We start from the raw sequence: 22,888 nt of genomic DNA on the forward strand, positions 1-22,888 counted from the left end.
TAAAGTAAATTTTCTGCAGCACACTTCCCAGGCCATCTCAGTGATTAAATGAAGTTGTGGCTGAACAAAGTGGTAACTTCTAATGGAATTCCAGGGCAGGGAAAGGGCAAATATTTTAGAAAGGCACTTGAAATTTACTAAAATACAGCTCCCTTGCATTACTTACTGCAAAAATCAAGCTCTGTTTGTGTTTGCTACTCACTGTAAATGACTTTACTGATGACTTTTGAGCAGTGCTATTTTTTAATTGGGGACATTTTGCCTGAGAAACAGCTGATCCACTGAAACATTTTCTTTTTATGATAACTGTTTTCCAAGTCGATAGTTGTGGTGTTTCAGTGGTTTGTTTTTTTTTTTTCCTTAATGTGTTTTAACAAGTAATAAACCCAGCGAGTGTGGAAGCCCTGACAGCAACCGAGCCATCAGCTGAGGACCCCCAGACGTGGATGGGGATGCCGCAGACAGCAGCATCCCGCTTATTGCTCTGCGTTCAGGTGCCTCGCAGGTACTTGCGGAGGGGGCCGGGGAGCTCGAGCGAAGCGGGCGGGACGGCGAGTCCCGGTGAGCCCGAGCGGCACCGCGGGCGGTGCGGGGGCTGCGGGGCGGTGCCTGCCGCGGTGGGCGGTGCGGGGCGCGGCCGCGGGGCGGGGGCCGGGCCCGCGGGGCAGCTGCGGCCGGGGCCGCCGCGCATCGCCCGTGCGGGGAGAGGCGGGCCCGGGGCTGCCGCCGCCCCCGCCGCGCAGGGGCTGAGCCTGAGCCCGCGCCGCGACGGGCGCTGCCCGGGCGGAGGGAGCGGAGCTTCGTCCGTGTCTCCCCGCGGGATCCCCGAGCGCGGGCCGGGCACGGGGATGGGGCTCGGAGGGGCGCCCGGCGCCGCCTCCTCGCTTGCGGGCTGCGGGAGCCCCCACGCAGCGCAGGGCAGTTGAATCCCGCCCGCGGCGGAGCGAAGGACCGGGACGCGATTTATTTGCTGCATTCCCAGGGACGTCGCTTCCACCTGCGAGCGAGTTTGAGCGGTCGGCTGTGGATTTTATGGTTGCTTCTCCGCAAACCAAGGGTTAGCCGGGTGGCTTTGGCTTTTTGGGAAGGAGCCCTGCCCCGGCCCGCTGTGTGCGATGGATTGAGGCGTGCCCGGCTGCGCCCCGAGCCCGGCCGCCGCCCGCAGCCCACATCGATGCGATGGAAAGTCGGGGGCTGTTCTGCACCCTCTGTTACCTGATGTTCAACGCGCCTCTGCTGTTCATTGTCACCGGTGAGTAGGGAACTTTCGCCTCTCCCCGCGGCGATCCGCCGCTCCGGGCACCGCTTGCTAGCGGGGGGCTGCGGGGCCGTCGGGGCTGAGCTCCGGCCGCGCCGCTCCCGCCGGCAGGTGCTGAGGGGCCCGTCGTCCCCGGCTCGTTCCCAGCGGCAGTGCTGGGGGCTGGGGGCAGGGAGCTGCCCGGGCGGGCTCTGGCAGAACAAGGTGGCACTGTTGGGTCGCAGCTGCCGGCAGCGCGGAGCGGAACGGAGCGGGGCGCGGCGGGCTCGCAGCCCGGGACAGTCCCCGCGCCCGTCTGCGGGAGGGGGCAGTGGGACACCGGTAGCTCTGAAAGCCGAGGGCTTTCTTGGGAGGACGAGGGGGTTTAAGATGCTCTTCAAACTTTCCCGTTGGAGCCGCGGCTGCAGGGTGGCGGGGACCAGCTTGGCCCTGCCCTGCCCCGGGTGTGCGCAGTGCTGGACGCTCCGTTTGCTCTGCGGTCGCTGGGCTACATGAAGCCCGTGTCTCGGTGAGCGCGTAGCCCTTGAGCTGAAGCAGCTCACGTTACGCTGAAAAGGACTGATCTTGTCTTTTAATGTCTCCCGTTAACCAGCCCTTGTAACTCTATCTTCCCCTCCCAGCTACCTTTACTGAAGTTCCCAAAGATGTGACTGTTAGGGAGGGAGATGATATTGAGATGCCTTGTGCTTTCCGAGCCAGCGGATCCACCTCTTACTCCTTGGAAATCCAGTGGTGGTACCTTAAAGAACCAGCCAGAGAACTTGCACACGAATTAGCCATCAGTGTCCCTGGCAGCAGGAGCAAGGTAATACATTGCTATGGAGATATATCTCTTCATTGATTGCAACGTGCTTAGAGGTGATCAAAATAAACTCAGCAGCCCCAGAGAGGAGACCGCTTCCTCTATCCAGTGCCAGCAACTGGTAGGAAGCACTGGTGTGCCCAGGCCCTCCGTGGGGTGCAGGACTACAGGGTATGCACCATGGGGGACTTTCATCTCGGGAAAAAAAACATCAGTGCTTAAAGGATTGTAAATAGAAAGTGATAAACGTCCCACCACAAAATCATGAGTGAGGTCCCAAGAAAGCCAGTGAAAATAGCTTTAGTATGAAGTGTGGACAAGCAAAAACCTTGTGCTTCTGTAGACTGAGATAGGAATCATTGTAAAAGGTGGGAGAGCCTCTGCTCTCTGATAGTGCAGAGAAAGGCATGAGGGATACACCTCTCTCTGTTGGTATGTTAAGCTGATAGCAGTCTGCATATACAAAGGTACAATTTCTTGTGGTACTTGTACAATATCTGTCTATATCTGGAGCTCAGCAAGACGTTTCCAGTCAGATGTAGTAATTAAAATGCATGAAGCAGAGTTAAATCTTGCATCTCCTTTCCCCTCCCCCTAGCAAGTCACTTGGCATGAGGGCAGGCTTTAGTCTAAATTTTTCAGCTGCATTTCCCCAGCATAAGCCAGTTCATTCTATAGCCTCCCCTCAGTGCAAGACACCTTCCTGGTGCCAAACGGGGCTGTACAAGGAGTGGGGTAAAGCAGGACTTGCAGGATGTGTTGCCTACTGTGCAGGGCACGTCATCCTCTCCAGCCTCCGTCCCCTGTGCCAGCAGGGTGGCCCGCGGCAGCCTCTGTGCCTGTGCCAGCTCCCCTCTCTGTGGCACGCTTGTTTTCCTGCAGAGCTCAAATAGAGATGCAAAGCATATAGACACTGAGCTAATGCGATGCCGCCTAGCTGGGGAAAGTGTAAGTCACTTGTCAGACTGGGAAATGAATTGCTTGGATTTAAATGTCTTCTTTAACCTTATATAAAAACTGTGAATTGCTTTTGCAACAAATGATGACAGAGCGTGCCTGGAGAATGATGACCATCTCCCCGAGAGGCACATCGGTGAGGTCTGAGGCATCACTTAGGTTTACAGTAGTTGGCTGGAGACAAAAAAATAGCCAAATACAAAACCTGCTGAGTGGTACCTCTTCCCAGGGTGTCTCTGGACCGAAGCTCTGCCCTGAGCAATGCGGGATCCAGCTTGCCCAAGCACTTCACTGCGGTGCTGCTGGTAAAGCATCTTCCCCGGTGTTTGTCAGCAGCTGTGAGCAGCACAGCATGCAACAAGCGTTTCTTTGGCTGCTGTTCGCACCCTGGGTGAAGGCAGCACTTCTGTGGGCACCACGGGAGCTGTACCAAAACAATCTCTCCAGCTGAGCACTGTTTTGCTGCCCTACCCATAATCTGGGGAACTCCCCCAGGCCACACACGGGCTGTGTGATTGGCAAGTGGAGAAAGTTGTATCTGTCCGTTTCCTGTCCTTGCACTGGGGTGGGAATATGAGCATCTTGTTGAGGTACTGGCAGCACTGAGTCTAATCTCCCTTTTTTCTGTTCTTTTAGGTAACAAATAAGGATGCAACCAAAATCAGTGTAAGTGCAGCTCGAGATGGGTGTCACCCCTCCTCCCATGCACGTGGGATTTACTGCATGCCCCCCTCCTTTCCTGACACACGAATGCAGCTGGTCTCACTGCAGCCCCGCTCCTGCAGCACGGCAGGACTGTGGCACGTTTCCCCTCCTCAGTGTGTCACGGCTCGATCAACGCGATACCATCTGTTGCTGGTTTTGCAGTCACGTCTCATTCCTTGCAAATCCAGAGGAAGTGATGCTTACCTTACAGCTCTTCCTTAGCCACGTTTGGAAAAGACTGTGGGCCAGATTAGGAGAAAATGTCGCAAAGCGCCCCCCTTCTCTGCCTGTCCTGCAGGAAATACGCCCCTTTATTTGATGCGGGCCCGGGGCGCCGCTGCCCCTCTCCGCGGTGCTGAGCCGCTCCGGCGGAGCCGGACTCAGGTCACCTGCTCGGCCCCGGCGGGGTGTCACCGAGCCCAGCCAGGCTTGTCCCTCTGCAGCAGGCGCGGGGCGACCCCCGAGGGGCTGCGCGTTCCCCACGGGGCGGTTCGTGCGGGCTGGAGGCTGCCCGGCACCGGGCACTGCGCGGGGGGCGAGGGGAGCCCCGCGGGGGCGTTGGTGGTGAGGGAGGTGTGCGGCCTTGGGACCGCGAGGTGGGGCTTTAACAGCTCGGTGTCCGGTGATCTGGGGGGGAATTCGCCCCGTGGCTGGGGCCAGGGCAGGGTCGCTGCCCGGGGCTGAGGCGCTGCCGGCGGTGCGCTCTCTCTTGCAGACGGTCCGCGTCCAGGGCAACGACATCTCGCACCGGCTGCGGCTCTCGGGCGTGCGGCGGCAGGACGAGGGCGTGTACCAGTGCCGCGTGTCGGACTACAGCGACGACGAGACGCAGGAGCACAAGGCTCAGGCGCTGCTGCGCGTCCTGTCCCGCTTCGCGCCGCCCGACGTGCAGGCGGCCGAGGCGGTGTCGCACATCCAGAGCGGGGCTGCCCCGCGCCGCCACGGCCCCGCCGCCCGCCCCACGCCGCCGCCCGGCCCCGGCAAGCGCCCGCCGCCGCCCTCGCCGCCGGCCCCGGCACAGGGGGGCACCGCCGCCAGCGCCACCGCCGCCACTGTCACCGCCTCGACGGCCGCCGCTGCCGCCTCCTCGGCCTCGCCGCCGCCCGGGCAGACAGCCATCCTCCGCCAGCAGCACGGGTCAGGTAGGGCGCGGGGGCGGGAGGGGGACCCCCACTCGCGGGTCAGCCACCGTGACCCCTCCTTTGCTATGGGTGGGGCTGTCGCTGCGATGCTAAAGCTAAATAATCGCACCCAAATCTGTAGGCAAGTGCGCTTAAGTTGTCTCAAAAGCCGGGGCTGGTGCGTTGGCCCAGCCCAGGCGAGGGCTGGGGAGGTGGGTCTGAGCGCAAGGCAGGGACCTGCATCCTTTCCTAGGTGCTATGGGAGGCCCAGCCTCCAGAACCACCTTGCAGCTTTTAGGATGAGGTTTTAGGAGGCCCCGCTTTCAGAACCTCCTTTCAGCTTCTTGGATGAGGCTTTTGAAACAGTAGTTGCAGCCACAGGTGAGCACAATGCCGTGGATGTTCTGCAGAGAATTTAGATCAGCAAGTGGTTGCAGGGCTGGTTGTCCCCGACAGCTGCAGGGCCCATGCAGAGTAGGGTGCGGGTTCGGAAGGGAAATGTCAATTGCTGTGTAATAAGGTCCACATCTGAATTAATGGTAGGATAAGAATTGGAGATACAGCACTGTATAATGGTTTTCAAATGTAAACATCATTCTAATACTGATTGTCTATCAGTTAATACTGTATTAAGTTATTAATGCCACATTACCAAATTACAGTTTGACAGAGAAGGCCATTATAAACCTTTAACTAATGACAGGAAAGTCTAGGACAAAGAACATAATCTTAAATCTGCATTGCAAAAGTGTTTCAAGCTTCAGAGGTGTGCTGCTGCTCTGGCTGGGCTTCAGCTCCTCTCTCAGCCACTGTCACTTAGCTAATGTTGAACAAATGTTCCTGCCAAGTTGTCTGTGCAAGAAGGAAAACAATTTTATGCCACTGACTGTGCAGGGAAGGCCCTGAGCTCCCCTCTCTGCTGAGTCTCTTCTGACGCAGATTCATAATCTTCATGCAGAGATGTTCACACTTCTTCCTGATGCCTCTTCACACTCTCGGGGCAAACAGTTGCAGGTTTTGGCTCACAGTAATGGAAATAATTTGTATATGGGTCACCATGACCTGCTGGTGCTTTACAGGTGCTGTGTTTTATCTGGCTACTACCTTTTGTTGTTTTCTGAATAATTAGGTTTTTTTCTCATGTAGAAATACACATGAAAGTTGGGTTTTACTCCTTGTCATTCCCAAGACTAAGCTGGCTGTTCACTGATGTCTGGTGGAAGATAAGATGATAACTACAGGTGCTTGCAGGCATTTTAAAAAGTTCAGTTTGCTTTTCCTGAATTCAGGGACCACAAGAAATTGAAGTCAACACTAATGCTCACGATGTGTTGTTTTTCTGTTGGAAAGATCCGCTTTCCTCCTAGGACCCCAGGGCTGGGGGTTGTTTTCATGTTTCCTCTCCACTCAATGACTCTGAGAATTCCTGCAGTGTTTTCCATGCTGACAGTAGAAGTTGGGTTTGGGACTCACAGCCCTATGCATCCTGCCTACTGAACCCAGAGCTTAAGTGGTGCATGCAAACTGAAAACAGGGCAGTGGAAGCGCAGTGGGCTCAGTTCCATGTCAACAGATGGATGTGAGCGTGTGCCGCCAAGACAGCATGTCACATATGTCTGTTAGGGCAAGACCTCCTGCCCAGATCATCTAAACTGCTGTCTGTCCCAATTTTGTACATGTCTGTGGTTTGGGGATGTGGCACTACTGCATCATTTCTAGGCTGGATTAAATTCTGAAAATAAACTGTGGCCAGCAATGGAGGTAATGGAATGATTTGAATTAGTGAAAAGGGTAGTAGAACACAGAAAAATATTTAGTGGGGATCTCTAGATGGAGGCTGATGCTGAGGGCTACAAAATTGGCTAAACCAAAATTTCGTGCTGTGAGCTCTCTCCTGGGCATGCTGGTGTCTGTGAACAGTGCCACTCTGTGGCAGCTCCTGTGCCAGAGAAGCTGAAGTCAGTGCAGAGAGCACAAGATCACTGCTCCTAGTACTGACTTAATAAGGTGTAAACCAGCACCTGCTTTTTTCTCTGTAAGAGGGAGGCAACTAATTTTGTATTTTGGTATGGTCCTCTGTAGAAATAATGGCTTTTTACTCTGCTTGAATCGAAGACCTCCCTGAATAACAGGCTTCTACTTGGTTTGTTGTAATTTCCATACCTGTGGCAGTTTGGAGCTGCCTGTAATTACTTATGAATAGTACATCAACCACAGCATGGCTTTTAGATTAGAAGCTGAGGGATTTGGCCCTCAAAGTTCCTAATTCAGGTGCCTTCTAGACCAGAACCATCTGAGTCTTGTAACTACGAGAGATCTCTTCAGTTGCTTTTGTGAAGCAGATTGCTGCCATCTCAGTCCCCATCACTCATGTGTCTTAGAAGGACTGTCTGTGCCAGGGTCCTGGTTTGAAGCAGAGAGAGACAGCTTGATGTAGAGGCAAGAAATCTTCCCTAGACGTGAAGTGTTGCATAAAGACATGTGGATAAAATACTAACTTAGCAGTCAGTGTGATGAGGACTTGCAGGGACGTCACCTGCTTTTGTGAGGAAATGGAAGACTCGGGTCTCCAGTGCCGCCAACTCAGGTTGGATAAGCACTAAACTAGCTTCAAAATGTCTTAAAAGAAAATGACATTTTGACCTTCAGAGTTTCCCATTTGTATGTTAAAGTGGTGTTCTTTAGAGCTATTTTAGGTACAGTAATTATTGTTCACTGTAAAGAATGCAGTTGCTTTATAGAAAATGCCTTTTTTCCTCCTTTTTTTTTTTTTTACCTCTGGGAACTAGAAGCCGTGTTTCAAGTCCACTCCCTCAAGGCAGTGTTGTAACTGGTTTTCCACACAGTAGGGCCAAAAATCAAACTAAATCTTTGCTCACATGGTGTGTAATTCTGCAGGACCTAACCTTGTGCTGCTATATGAATTATATCTGCATAGTAGCATAATACATGTGCTTCATTATCCTATTTTGAGCCCTGTAACATGTACAGATAAGTAGTTGCACAAAATCTGTGTGTAGTAATTGAATCATCTAATCATTTACTCTCAAAAGTCTTTAGCATTTCTAAGTCTTTTTCATTGTATACAGGGATATTTCCTCTGTATAAAAGCAGAAATGTGCTAGAACACTGGATTTGCCATCAGCGATTAAGAAACACCCTCATTTAAGACACCAGCGAGCTCTGCATAAGAGCTGATGGCATGGCACTAGCTAGAGTGTCCTGCATGAATTGGGTTCTAATCCTATTTTCCTTGCAATAGAAATCTTCCCAATGTGTTCAGTGTAGTAAGATAGGGCCTCTATGTGCTTGTATTCCAATAAATGTGATTATAGATCAAATGCTGCATTGAGATGTGCCTGCAGGGCTCTTGTTGACTTCAGTTGCTGTCCCAGTCACGTACTGTGGAAAACTGTGATTCTTTACATCTTCTACTTGAACTGAAACATGAACTTATTAGAATAAATGTGTCCCTTACTGAGATTCTCTAAAGAGCAGAGAGTCTCAAACTGGATATCCATAGAAAATCCATTGTTTCGGGCATGTCATCAGAATGGTATTTGGTTGAAATTCAGCATTGTGGTATTTAAGGAAATAGATCGAACCTAACAGAAAAACTGACCAAATGCCAGAAACATTAGCTACTCACACAGAATTTTATCTGTAATTTTTAAACAACCATGTAAAAATTTCGTGCTGTGGTCTCCTGAGTCAAAAAGGTCACTGCTTGAAAGGTTACTGCTGGAAAGGTGGACTGAAGTAGGAATCTAGGACATGGGACTTGGGCTGTGAGGAGGCAGAGATCTGCTTGTAAGATCACTGCTTTTAATACTATGAGGGAAGCAGTTGTTGTCTGTGTGGTTCTTAATATTTGGCTTTCAGTTTAAATACTTCTACACAAGTGTAATCTGCTTAGGAAAAAAATTGGGGTGAGCAAGTGAAAGTGTGCATATAGTGTAACTGTTTGGAAGTGTTCCTAGTTTTTCCTAGGTAGAGCTGGGGGGATATAGGAGAATCACTGAGTGAAACACAGTGTCTCTGTCTTAGAAAGTTTGTCGTCCAAAGGGATGAGATGGACAAATGGCAGGAAGAACAATAACTGGCTTTGTTTAGTCCTGTGACAGCTGAGAAATTAAATATGGAAACTTAATTTCAGATCTCTTAAATGCAAGTTCTCTGCCTTAGTCATGAGACTTCGTCATCTGATGGTGAAGTAATAAACAAGGATCTTCATACTGACCTTCTGGGGGGGGAAACTGGCTGTGTTATATCCTACAAAACAGTCTCCAAAATGAGTGTATTGGCTTGGGGGCAATTTATAGTTTAACTTCTGAGCAGAATGCAGATCAGACACTGCAGCTTCCAAATTCCCTTTTATTTGTTTGATCTCTAGCCTCAAAGCTCAGAAGTGAAAGCTTTAAATAAAATAAACAAAGATGGAAGTGTGAAACAAGAAGCTGTGCTTCGTTGTGCTTAGAGTGCTCCAGGAAGGACACAGAGCCATGTGTTATGCAGAGATGAAGTGTTCATAGCAAGGAAGAACAGAAGTCTTCACTTCATGCCTATCCCTCCCCTCCTCTAAGCCTTTTATGTCTGGGGCAGAAGAAACTGCTCATAGACTACATGGCCCAAGATAGTAAAGCACCAGGTCCCAGTTCTGCAGCCTCTGTGCATGTGCAGCTCCCAGTGGTGCTCATGAGAGCAACACAGGCACAGTCAAGCTGTGGCAACCCACCTTGAGGCAGGAGATCGTGTCAGAGACACGATCTGAGTTGTGCATTGGGAAGAAAAGGGTATGTCTTTCTAGCTTAGAGACAGCAAAGTAAATGAACACACTGTTTTGTTGAGGGTGACGAGCTGTGGCTGGTTAGAGGGTCTCTGTTTGGAGGGGCTGCGGGTGGGTTTGGATTAACTTTGGGTAAGGGTTTGAGTTTAGAGCTCTCCTGGCTTTGCCAGAGCTTCAATGACTGTGTGCTAGTTTGAGAGACAGCCTGTGGAGCTTGTTTATGTTTGATAGATGAACATTACACGAAATAGCAAGAAAGGAGAGCCTATGTGGCTGTTCAGCTTGGGCTCCCTGCCTTTCCCACTCAGTAATGTCTGGGTCTGCTCCACTCCTCCTGCGCTTTTTATGAGCCCATGTATGAGCTCACATTCTGTTGTTACTTGTAGTTAAATGCAACCTGGGTCACATCACATTTTCCTTTACATTAAATAAAGTAGCAAGACAGAGGCCATAACCGAATTATCAGGCTGACCTCCTAAATGTCACTGGATAATAAACATGCAAAGAGAGTTCTCATTAAGTACACATCACTAGCACTGTAATATCTAGGCAAATTAGACTGCTTTGGGGACAAGTGAGGTCAAATATCTTCTTTTGTGTCTGTGTAATATGGATTAATTCTCGAACTGGACAAAAGCACAAACTGCTGTACAGTGTCACCTCATTATCTAGGGCAGAAACAAGCTGTGCCAGGATGTTTTTGTACTGTGGAAATGCAATTTATTTGAGTAACCTCCTTTCAGCGGTTCTTGCTTATTCCGTGGAGGACAGACAAAACTGTACCAACCTATTCTACTATAGCCTGTACAGTGCCCTTGAAGAAATCTGAATAGTATTTGAACTTCTTTGGTATCTTCAAGTTATAGATGAAAAAATATTTTTAAAAATATTACTAAACACAATGAAAGGGGTATTCCAGGTCTTCTTAATGAAAGTGGAAGCTGTACCTAACGTTGGTCTAGATTTCTGTATGAGATTGATTCATTAGTGAGCGACAACTGGAAAGTTTTATGAAGAAAGGATCAGTGATATTTTCATGCAAATACACCCACATGTGTATTTGCACTAAAACCCATCATTTTACTGCTAATTCTAATACATACTGCTAGTTCCTTAAATACAGCTTCAATAGATAGTTTGCAAAATGGCATCTTAGTTTGTAGAACCAGCTAACTTTGTATGCTTTACAAGAGGCAATAATTGTTAAGCACTCCCCACCTCCACTATACTAATGCAGCTTTACTGATGTATAAAATAACACTTGAACTGTGTTGTCAATTATATAGGTCCCTAATACTTTAACTGGCAAACTTAGCAGTCATGGCAGAAAGAAATGTCCAGACAGTCTTACTGGTGCTGATTTTGAGAATGCTTTTAATACTGGTGATCTGTAGTTGCAAAGCAAATATAAAGTAGGCTCTGCCAGGAAACGAATCTTGCAGTAGTCCTGTGAAGGTGTTCCTTCTTTGCTTAAGAGAGCCTGACAGGACTGTGCTGGTAATAAAAGGGGTTTGCTTTGGGTTTTGATTTAGCTTTGCTAAAGCAGTAAGAATGCTGGCAGGTTCGCTATTGCTGTTTACTATGTGTTTTTTAAGATTAGATAATGGTGGCGCAGCCCCATATGTCAATAATAAACAGTTCAAGTAGGTTTGTATTGGAAAAAATGGGGTTGTCAGCAGAATGGTATTATTTGTCACAACAGCGGCTAACAACCAAGTACTTTATATTGCTAGGCTGTTATCAGCTGGGAGGCAATTTTATTAGCTGGAAAGAGGAGCAGTTTGGCGGAGCAGCAGCCGTGCTCCGTGGAGGAGCCTGTGTGAGCGAGCGCGGGGTCGTTGTGCCGCGGCTGGAGGAGGGAGCTGTGCTGACTGAGCTCACGCAGGATGCTGAGCAAGTGCCAATGGAAACTGCCGAACTGGAAAGCAGGGAAGGGACCTGGGGGTCCTGGTTGATGGCTAGTTGAATATGAGTCAGCAGTGCCCTGGCAGCCGGGAGGGCCAACCCTGTCCTGGGGGGCATCAGGCAAAGCATCACCAGCTGGGCAAGGGAGGGGATTGTCCTGCTCTGCTCTGCACTGGGGCAGCCTCACCTGCAATATCGGGGCAGTTTTGGGCACCACAATAGAGAAAGATGTTAAGCTATTGGAGAGTGTCCAGAGGAGGGCAACTAAGGTAGGTGGTGAAGGGTCTTGAGGGGAAGCCGTGTGAGGAGCAGCTGAGGGCACTTGGTGTGTTCAGCTGGAGAAGAGGAGACTGAGGGGAGACCTCACCGCAGTTACAGCTTCCTTGTGAGGGGCAAAGGAGGGGCAGGCACTGAGCTCTGCTCTGTGGTGACCAGTGACAGGACCCAAGGGAATGGCCTAAAGTTGTGTCAGGGAAGGTTTAGGTTGGATATTAGAAAAAGATTCTTCACTCAGAGCGTGTTTGGGCACTGGGACAGGCTCCCCAGGGCAGTGGGCACAGCACCAAGCCTGACAGAGCTCAAGGAGCATTTGGATAATGCTCTCAGGCACATGGTGGGATCGTTGGGGTGTCCTGTGCAGGACCAGGAGCTGACTCAGTGATCCTTATGGGTCCCTTCCAATTCAGCATATTCTGTGATAATTTCTGTTCTTACCCTGCCCTTGCATGGCTGTGGCTGGGAAGCAGGACATTGCTGTGTGTGCTGGGAGCAGCTGCTTCAAAGGAGGCAGAGCACAGTAAGGTCTCTAATGGACATCATCTTCTATGTCTATCATTTTATTGTTATATTCCTGGAAGTGTTCACAAAATATATGGATGTGGCATTTGAGGACATGGTTTAGTGGGGAACATTGTGGTGGTGCTGAGTTGATGGCTGGACTTGATGGGTAAAACTCACCAAACTGGCATAATTAGAAATACTTTACTGCTTTATAAATTTTAAAATTGGCATTCTAATCTGAATCCCTCTCACACCAGGGAGCTGGAGATTTCACATGCAAAGAGGGCAGTGAGGAATATCCCATGTCCACAGTTTTGCCAAATAACCCTTTACTGGCTTATTCTGTAAAGCTTGGCCTCCCTTAGACCTAGGGCATAGCAATGTCTTTAGTTAGCTAGTATCTAGCAAGTATCAATCACTGGAAAGGTTTGGAGAGTCTGTGTATTGTGGGTCAATCCCAAAATGCTACTGTTTGTTTACAGCAAAAAGGTGATCCCTTCTTTATGGAAATCATAGAATCAGCCAGGTTGGAAAGGACCTCTGAGATCATCAAGTCCAACCCTTGATCCACTTCCATTATGATTACTAGACCATGGCACTAAGTGCCACATCCAGTCTCATCTTAAAAACCTCCAGGGACAGAGAATCCACCACTTCCCTGGGCAGCTCATTCCAATGTCTGATTATCCTCTCTGTAAAGAATTTCTTCCTAATATCCAACCTAAACCTCCCCAGATCACAAGCTCTGCTTTTTTTTTTTTTGGACACATGCTCTCAATACAGCCATTTTTCATGTGTCATCATGATTCTGCTAATGCACTTAGTTAGCTCTGTTCTTTAAGTACGAACAGGAGAGGGTTATTTTTCAAAAAAAAAAGTCCTTAAATAATCTGCATTTGAATCTGCTTAAGTTTAGTAATTCTGATTGGAGTGATAATTACAACTACATTGGCAGCTTGCTCCTAATCCTGATCAAGTAAAAAATACTGTAGAAGACAGTGAAGTCAGTACTGCACGGAACTGCAAAACTGGATTGCAAATATTTGCAGCTTGCATCAATTGCAGAATGTGAAATCTGTGGTCCAGTCCAGTGTGACTCTTATTACAAATCTTTTTCATAAGGTGTCAACCTATGAAATTGTGTGACCATATCTAGCTTGCCTGCTTTTTTGCAACATGGCTTTTAAAGCCTGGTAATATGGCCCAGGCTCACTCCAAAGCTCAGCAACTGAAACCAGCTTCCAGTATCCTTCATTGCCTCATGATCTGGGTAGTCTGAGTTGTGCTTTTTGCTATTTGTGTGTATTGATATGCTCTGGAGTTGCCCGCACAGTAGTACAGGAGAAGGATGTGTAGGGCTGGGTGCTCATTTACAACCTGAACTACCCTAATTTAGTTAGTCAGTTTTCTATATGCCTTTAGTTTAAAATTCATTTTCCGCCAAATCACATTGCACAGAATTTTGTATCTCTCATTATTCAACTTTCAAGGGATGAATTAATGGTCCTTGATTTTGTTAAGTTAATTTTAGATCATGGAACTGCAGAAAATTCTGGAAATTAAACAAACCCATAGTTGCATGGTTTGAGTCTCTTAATAAGATATTTGGTGAGGAGAGATCATCTCACAGATGCCAAAGCAGAAATCTGTTTATGTGAGGGTAATACAGAGTAGAGACCAGCTGCAGATCTCAAAAGAGGAAAGTTACTGGCTTTTTTAAATGCAGACCAATAGAAAGTATTTATGCTGTATAATCTATATAGAATGAATTACTCTTTTCAAGTATTCAGGACACGTTCCTATTCTCCATTGACTCTATCTATAGCAGTGCTTGCTTCTGGAGCTTGTTGTAAATTACTCCTGGTGTTTTCTTGAAGTTATTACTTAATTTCTCCAAGAGTGGATATTTAGGGTGGTTGAGTGGTTTATTTGGCTGTTTGCAGTGTAGAACAGATCCCAAGAGCAGCCCCTCAAGGGCCTGGCTCCATCAGCTCAGCTGCTGCTCTGCTGGGCTTTGCAGGGCCCTGCCTGCTCTCAGCACAGTGGTGTTCATAGGCAGATGCAACATTTGAAGAAGCAGAGTCAGGCTTTTGGTAAGACTACTCTGTACATCTTTGGCCACCACAGAAGGGAAGTGGGGATATTGAGGGCAAATGTACCAACTGTTTCCCATATTGTGTGTCCCCATTTCTTGTAACTTCAGTAGGAGGTGATTTTTTGCCACTCTGTTGACAATGAAACTGAATATTTCTCTTTTAACTTAAGAAATAGAAATTTTTTTATAAAGGTAGAAGTATTTCTTGCTCCTTAGCTGATATTGCACTTCCATACACTCATCAAATCCACTGGTTCAACCACCCCTCTTTCTGTTTGTTAGCGGCTGTATTTAGTACAAAAGTGTTGTGCCATGCAGACCTGCAGCAGCTGTTGAGCTGGGTCAGATCAATTGTCCATTTAATCCTGTACCTTATGTCTAATAATGTCCTTACAATCTAGGAGAAGGGAAGAACCTCCCGAGGGGATAACTCAGCACTTGACTGGTTTGTGTACCATGAGCTTGTTCAGAAGGGATTGTCAGCAATAATATTTTGAGAACAATTTGGCCTTAATGAGTCTCAGTTAAAATAACCTCTACTGTGATCCAAAATGCACCTCAATAATTGCAGGTGCCTTAAGAAACACATCCCCTGCTCCTCTGCCAATGCCTGCATCTGTCCTGTCCCACAGGCACTCACACAGATTGACTTCCAGCAAGGCACTGCAGTACTTCAGAAAATCGATACTGCAGAAGGACTCTTTTTCTTTTCTTAGCTTCTTATCAGAACCAACCTTTTATTTCTGCATCATTTCTTTGCATGACTACAGCCCCCTCTCATTGCCATCCAATTTATTTGTTTACTAATCTGTAGCCTTCTGCTACTATGCTGTGATTTGCCACTAAAATACTGAAATCTTCTGTCCTAGGTGGACTTTTTGAGATGTCACATCAAGAATAATCAAAATTAAGAACCAGGCTTCTACAAAAAATTGGTGGTTTTTTTTCAAATACATTTTTTTTTAATCTATGCTGAAAATTTGCATTGTGCTGCCCTGTATGGAGCCTCTGTAGAGTTACCAAGCTTTACATTCTACCTCATCTCTGTTTGTCAGGTCAGCTCAGCCCAGCACATAAATAAAATATGGTCATTTCAAGAGTGCTAAATACTCTAAATGGAATCTTATTGGAAATAACAAAACCTGTTGATTTTCTGAAATTAAGACAGGAGTGCTTTCAGTTACTCCTGTTACACGGTGTTTTGGCAATTCACCTCTAAATACAGGCTGGAACACAGCAGTGGATATCTTGAGAGAAGGCAGGCAGATGGTGAAACTTGGATGTATTTGAGAAGACCTCAAATGATGACACAGTTTTACAAAACTTTGGTCAGTCTTCTGGCCAGTAAAATTGGCTTCAGCTTCCTGGAGAGTTGAGGCTGCAGTGTGGTTAAGGAAAGTGAAATGTGGGCATTTTCAAGGAGAAGAGTGTGGAAGGCAATGCTGGTAGTTTCATCCAGCTGCATGAGAAGATTTGCTCTTGACCCTAAAAACCTCTGTGGCATGGATGAAGGAAAAAAGCAGGATCACAAGCTCCTACCTGCATGGCTGTGTACAAATAAAAACATGTGCTGACTTCTACAAGGCATTTTTTTTGAGATGAGCTATGGAAAGCTGTTCCAAAATTCAGTGAATCATAAATACAAATGTGTAGTGGATAGAAAACTAATTTTGTCATCATGCCTTCTGGGCAAGTTCAGTGGCAAGCAGATCCCATGCTGTTGCTCATAAATATGTGGGAAGTCACCATGGCTGAAATTACCAACAGCAACAGGCAGCTCAGGAGCTGTTTCTAGGGGTGCCTGGGTGTGATGATCTGCAGCCAGCTGAAAGCCAGAGGCACTGAAGACCCTGTAGTTTGGTATTTTTTTCTATAGTACCAGTACTTCTTTTAACAAGAACACCTCCTGTTACATGCAGTGCTCTAGGGTTGAGCTGGGAGCGTGTGCTAAAGTTAGCACAGGCTCTGGATTCACTTCTGCACAGCCTCCTGGAGAATTAGTTCTTGGTGAGAAGTGGGAAGTTTAAGGCACCAGGTACAAGCCTTTAAAAAAAAGGTATCAAAAATGCAGTGTGTAGATTGTACTGAGAGTATTTCAGAGTGGGAGAAGGAAACAGCTTACAAGATGTTGTCTCAAGCTGTGGAGTAATTCTAATGGGGTGTAGCATGTCATATCTTTGGTTCAGTAAGTCTATAGTAATGGTGTCTTTTTAATTAAAAACTTCTGAGAAACCCCTTAGATCTGAAGTTTGGTAAATTCCCTTCAATTCAGTGTAAGTGCTCCAAATGTGTGTCAGTGAATGAGAATTTGTTTTATCTAGGAGGTTATTGCTTGTAATGATCCTTGACCAACAACCCATGTAAAACTCCGTTTTTCCATAGATACCAAGTAGTAGGAACAGTTTCTCCAAGAACACGTCTCAAGCACAGTCTAAAGTTTCTGGACTGAGAGAATAGATCAATCTATATGGTCAGCTTCATCCCTCACCTCTTAATGAAATGCCAGGTTTGAGGGCTTTAATTGGGCATTGTTCTGTAAGGAAATAGGCTGAGGCTGACAGGTCACTGCATAAAAGCCACTACAGAGAAATGTCTTGTGACACTGCCAGCCAGGGCCCCAGCTCCATCATCAATAGGCAGTCTGATTTTAGGTGTTATCATCTCATCTTTCAAGGAAAATAGGCTACTGATGTCTTTCAGCTTTTTATTATATGGGCCACTGCATTTTACTACCATCTCGGAAAGAGACATCAAAGTACTTTTCAGATTCTTTCTAGGAAGAAAAATAGGTAACTGCTGGAAACTGTGGGTTTTGACCATTTGTTAAATATAGCTTGTAAAAGACTCATCCCATTTTTTCCATGTGTCGCAAGTCACTTGGTTAATTAATGTTTGGTTTTGATTGAACTGTTTTAAGTCCAACTTTGATTAATTCTGGCATAAAAATAATTATTAAATAGAAAATTACAGTAAAACACCATTATGTCATAAATTGAAAAGAAGGTTGAGTGATGCCAGAGAGCAATTCAACGTACACAAAGAGAACAATTTGTTCTTGCTCTGCATGGTGGTAGACTTTCCCTTTTAGCCATGTTCCTATAAATAATTTAAAAGCAAAATTCTAAGCCCGAGTAGGGATAAATAAGTTTGCAATAACAAATCATCAAATGAATACTCAAAGTATCAATGAAATGTTTTCTCGTAAGTATCTGTAGTTTGCAAGTAGCTGTGCACTCCTGATTTAAAGTGTCTGGATAGAAACTCTCTGTTCTCACATCTGGGACCACTGTGTGTCCAGATCCTTGTGCTCAGGCACACATTGTTTGTTTACATCTACAGATGTAGCAATTTATTAACTAAAAGTCAAGACTTTTACTGCAGTAACAGTGGAATTGAGCAGACTAAGTTTAGTTTGTTTATAAACAATAGTACCTATAATGGAAAGAGTTCAGGTTAACTAAATAGGTAGAAAATATTGGAAATTATATTTCTGGTCTGCTTATGTTCAGAGGGAGGAGAATTCTGAAGTTCTGTGTACTTCCTATTGCCTGAAGTCTTAGAGCAGAACAACACTGAATCAGTATGAAAAAAGAAGCCTTGCATTTGGTGTTCAGTAAGAATAGTTGCTTTCAAATAATTTGTAAAAAATACATTTTATTTAACGGCTGAGATTCTGTTAACAGACTCTGAACTCACATTCTGCTGTCAAATTAAGAAGATGAAGAATGTAGGTTAAAAACAACAGCCGTTTCAACAAAACGAAAAAACAACATTTGGACTGTTGAATTCACAGTTCTGTATTGAAATTTAAACTAAAATTAGTACATAAAGGTAAAACTGACATAGGAATGGTTTCAGTGAGCAGGCACACAGCTGCTGCAAGGAGCTGGGACTAACACTGCTTTGCATTCAAAGCAGAAACAATCCTAACCTGGTGTCCCTGGCAGCCCTTCAGTATCACGGTTGTAAGAGCACTTGAGCTACAAGAGCCTGCTCCTCCAGGTTGAGCTTTCTCAGCGTTTCCAGGGGAATTCCCCCTCACAAAAGCACACCTTGCCTTCCGAGTAACTGGCAGCATCTCATCAGACTCAAGTCCTCTTCATTGAAAGACCAAGTTCAGCCCTGGCAGGGAAAACATGAGTTCTCACCACCCTCAGGTTTCAGCATAATAAATACCCAGGGCCAGATCTTCCCTGCAGTGGTGGGCAGGTGTGGAATTGGCACCAATTTGGCACCAGTGAGCTGCCTGCAGCTGCTAGGAGAGTCAAATGATGCCAGGATGCCCCTGCCATCCACAAGCACAGGGGACAGTGATAGCACGTGGGGACTGTCCTGGGCTGGCAGCTGTGCCATGTGCCAGAAGGGAGGACAGCCATCTGACAGCTTGGAAACGGGGATGTGCTGACTGGAAGTGTGGGTCTGTTGGGCCCAGGACTGCAGTTTTTGAATAAGGATCTTCAGGTCTTCAGGTACCACATGGCACATCAGGCTCAGAGGCAGACAACAGGGCTCGCCTCCAGCCTTCCCAGTCAGCAAGCTCTTTTCTCTCCCTGGTGTAGGTAGATTGGAGTTTTATCCTTGCCAAAACCATAAGATATAATGTACTTGTGCATTGGCTGTATATTTGTAAGGGAAGGGGGGACCTGCTGAAGGAGAGAGGTCCCTGAGGCTGGGGAATGGTTGTCACAGCCCTGTGTGCTGTTGCTCCCAGGCTGGCCCAGGGAAATTTGGCAGGGTTGGCATACACACAGGCAGGGCTCCTGCTGCCCACACCCTCTGAGCATAGGAAAGGAGGATCACTTACCTTGCCTGCAGGTCTCCAGGGGCAGGACCTCCTTGCCCCTCAGCTCTGCAAGGCTGGATCCTGGGGCAGGGAACTCTGAGCTTATGAGCTTCTGCATTACTGCATTTATGGTTGATGACTGTCTGTCCATGTGCTGGCTGGGAACCTGAGCTTTGGCAGCTGTTGTGCCCTTTCCTGCACACACCTTTAGTGTCTTTTTTGTGCGAATTTGAGTTACTCCTTTGGTCGCCAAAGTTAATTGTGTTTGCTAATCATTTTTCAGCTTTCAAAACAAAAATCCTGTATTCATCTTAATGCCTTGCTGTTGCTACATAGGCAGTCCTTAGCATGTGTTTGTGCATGCAAGGATTTAATTAAAACCTTAATAACTAAATAATCACCACACAGTCTGAGAGTCTGTGAGATAGCACTGTGGGGACATTTCTTGAGTTTCTCAATTGCACACCACATTACTGTGTACTATTTTTGATGCTGGGTAACAATACTCCAGCTTTGCTGGTGAGGTGTGTATAGATTATGAGGCAGCTGGAACAGTGAGCCCAAGAGCAGTGGTTTACTCAGATCTGTCTGAGGCATTTCCTTTGATCATGCCACAGCTGAGAGACACTCACATCTCCTAGAGACCAAGACTAAAGTATTTGCATTAGGGTGCCTGAAGTGAATATCCTAAATAGAAATGCCCTGATTCCTTTATCAGAGGTACTGAACACAGAAAACTTTTTTTTAAAGTTGTCATGCTTTGCAAAGTGGCTCTGACAGTCATGTTTCTGGGTAATGGTCAGTATTTTGGGCATTGATTACTCCCACAGATCAGGGTTCAGCACTGATGAAGCCTCTCCCTAGGTGCATCTCTGCCCTCCAGCTGCAGGGCAAACCCCAGCTGGGCTCCTGCTTTTGCATCCAGCCCTGAGGAAATGTCCCATGGCCCTGTGAGACATCAGTCACAGCCCTGCACTGTCATGTTACCTTGTTGGTGACAATGCATGGCTTTGGAAGGTGTCACCTGTGGGCACTTGGTGCTGCTGTGGCCCAGCCCTGCGTGGGCTCTGCAGGGGTCAGGGAGCTCCAGGCAGTGATCTCCTGTCCCACAGCAACAGTGTGAGCTGCACCAGGGCAGCAGAGCTGCTCCGTGGGAAGGGGCTGTTCTGCCCTTGCCTGGCAGCTCAGCAGTGACTTGTTTCAGAGATGGAGCAGCCCCTCACCTCACGCAATGTCTGTGTGTCCTGCTCTCCTGGCCAACAGACCTCAGCTCCACAGCCCTCAGCACACAAGGGAGAGGGGCCAGACCACAGTGCACACAGTGAATATCTGTCTTTTTGGCACATGTAACTAGGAAATAAAAGAACTGAACAAGTATCTTGGTGTAAGCGGATACGAGGCAGGGACAGCCTTGTTAGCTGCAGCATGGACGTGGCTGAGAGCAAAAGCCCTGGTGCCTGTCCCTGCCCAGGGGGAGCTGTGTCCTCCCTCAGCAGCTGCAGGAGCACAGGCACCTCTTTCCTGCCCCAGCACGTGCCTCAGTGCCCCACAGCCCTGTCCTACCCCATGAGGTCCCTCCTCAGAGCAGGAGCCGTCTTGGCCTCCTCCCTTGTTTGGACAGAATGACTGTAACAGACGTGTTCCACATCTGACCTCTGTCTTTCTATAGCTCCTGTGCACGTTTTTAATTTAAAATTCCACTCTTTCCTATAAAAGGTAAAGAAGATGTCAAGGTCTTGCTGTTCCCATTCCAAATGAAATGGGTTCATGTCCTGCTAATCAAGGAGTACAGCTGCAGCATTTGTCATTTCCCTTTAAAGTAATGGGTGGTTGATACCTGTCATTTCTCAAGAAACTATATACCAGATTAAGGTGTATTTATAGAAATCTGAATTGCTGGTAACTTGGCTGAAGCCAAGTTTAGGCATACCATTAGTAACACATAATGAAATGACCTAAGTGCAGTTAGATTTGGGAGGGGGAAGAGAAAGCTCTTTGAGTTGGATAGCTTGAGGATGCTGTTTTACTATTAAAATTAAGCTTCTGACCCCTGGCACTGAAGTGATAAAAATAAATCTTCCTATATTTCTCTTCTGCATTTAATCTTCTATATTGGAAAAGATAAAAAAATCAAATCTCCTTCTCTCCCTTGTCTCTTTCTTTTCTAGGTACAGGACCTATTTATGCTACAGACCCACTCCTATATGTGTCCCTGTTAATACTGCATAAGCTTGTACATTTATTAGTAAACCACTGACGGACTACTCCCTCCACTCCTCCTCTGCCAAACAGAAAGGAACCTATTTAATAACAAACAAAATCCCTGACAAAAAAAAATACCTACAGTTTTAAAGATGGACAGAAAGAAACTGAAAGAAGCATGATAAATTCTACATGGGGGGAAAAACATATTTTTTGGGATGCCACAGAAAAGTAAATCACATAGAATAATGCATCTAGTTTCCAGACTCTATGGTGTAAAGCCCTGCTCTGTGCATGGCACTTATGATTTCTCTATTTTAATGTAATATTTTTTCTTTTCTAAACCTTTCCTCTGACTCTTCATTTTGCACGAACTGTTGAGCAGTTATCTTTATGACAATATGTAAAGATGTTGGGTCAAACCCTTCCTAAGAAAGGAAATATTTTTAGTAGATTATTGTGTTTAGGTTTTTTGGATTTCCTTTTTCTTTTTTAATTAAATTATTTCTTTTGGAGACATAAAAAAAGGTACATCTTACCATAATTAATATTCACTGTCAATAATATTTATTTTTAAATGAAGATTGGAAACAAGGTAAGACATTTGTTTATAAACTGTATTGTATATTGCTGAATAACAGTTGAATAAAAAGATTTTGAAATAAAGTTTTTACAGATGTGTGTGCCTTTCCTTCTGTTCTGAAGGTCCCTGAGAAAGCTTCATGGCTGGGTGTGTTCCCTACCTTGTTATAACTCAGAGACTTGAGGAACAAAGCAGCACAAACAAAATAAAATCAAAACCAGTTATTTTTCAGACACCCTCACCTAATGCCAAACCCTGCAGCAGAATGTGTTGGCAGCTACTCATAGGCTGTAGCTGTGTTTTCCTGTGGTGACACCAGTTAACTCTGGGCAGTTAATCCAAGATCCATCAGATGGGCAGTGAGACTGTGCAGCATTTGAGGTAAGTTGCTTTGGTTTGCTCCAGACTTCTCTGAAAAAAAGATGAATCTCAAGTGGTGGAAAATGAAAATAAAAATAAATCAACGTGGAATGTTGTATTCCCTAGACCTGGTTCCAAGATTTGTTTAAAATGTATTCAGATTTCTAAAAATATATAGTTGTGTCCCTTTTCTTACCCAAGTGAACTTCTTCTAATGAAGCTTTTTTACAGTAAATGCAGCAGTTATTTTTCTGTTCCAAAATACTTGTTTTTCAAGGGAGGTAATAGGATGACTTAGTAAAGAAACACAACCTTCTTTAGCTGAATTTAGTGAAGTACCTTGAAATCTCCTATGTCTGACTGTGACTCTTGTCCTTTCATTTGAGTGGCATTTTAGAGAGGACCTTCATTGTGGAAAAGGTAAAGTGACGGCTCCAGTGCCAGCAGGACTCTGCCTGCAGGAGCTGGGGAGCAAAAGCAGGACATGGCACTGCCTCACCTCATACCTGAGTCCTCTTCTAGAATGTTCTCAGATGATCAGAATTTCCTTT

The 22,888-nt window shown here is 46.5% G+C and overlaps 1 protein-coding gene across 1 annotated transcript; it reads left to right on the top strand.

Annotated features, from left to right (window-relative positions):
- The first annotated feature begins 716 nt into the window (after positions 1 to 716).
- VSTM2B (V-set and transmembrane domain containing 2B) lies at positions 717 to 22,060 on the top strand. The gene is made up of 5 exons (XM_027729590.2): positions 717 to 1,252; positions 1,879 to 2,063; positions 3,654 to 3,683; positions 4,438 to 4,864; positions 21,361 to 22,060. The coding sequence occupies exons 1-5, from the start codon at positions 1,180 to 1,182 to the stop codon at positions 21,447 to 21,449; spliced, it is 804 nt and encodes a 267-aa protein (XP_027585391.1). The 5' UTR covers positions 717 to 1,179; the 3' UTR covers positions 21,450 to 22,060.
- The last annotated feature ends 828 nt before the right edge of the window (positions 22,061 to 22,888 follow it).

The sequence above is a fragment of the Pipra filicauda genome, unplaced genomic scaffold, assembly GCF_003945595.2.
Source record: "Pipra filicauda isolate LSUMZ 115617 unplaced genomic scaffold, ASM394559v2 scaffold99_size2403431_pilon, whole genome shotgun sequence".
Taxonomy (NCBI): Eukaryota; Metazoa; Chordata; class Aves; order Passeriformes; family Pipridae; genus Pipra; species Pipra filicauda.

Bases quoted from the DNA above. Each gene is read 5' to 3' on its own strand.
- VSTM2B (XM_027729590.2), top strand. From the start codon at position 1,180: ATGGAAAGTCGGGGGCTGTTCTGCACCCTCTGTTACCTGATGTTCAAC. The intron at 2,064-3,653 runs GTAATACATTGC...CTGTTCTTTTAG, and splicing joins TCCCTGGCAGCAGGAGCAAG to GTAACAAATAAGGATGCAAC. The intron at 4,865-21,360 runs GTAGGGCGCGGG...TTTCTTTTCTAG, and splicing joins CCGCCAGCAGCACGGGTCAG to GTACAGGACCTATTTATGCT.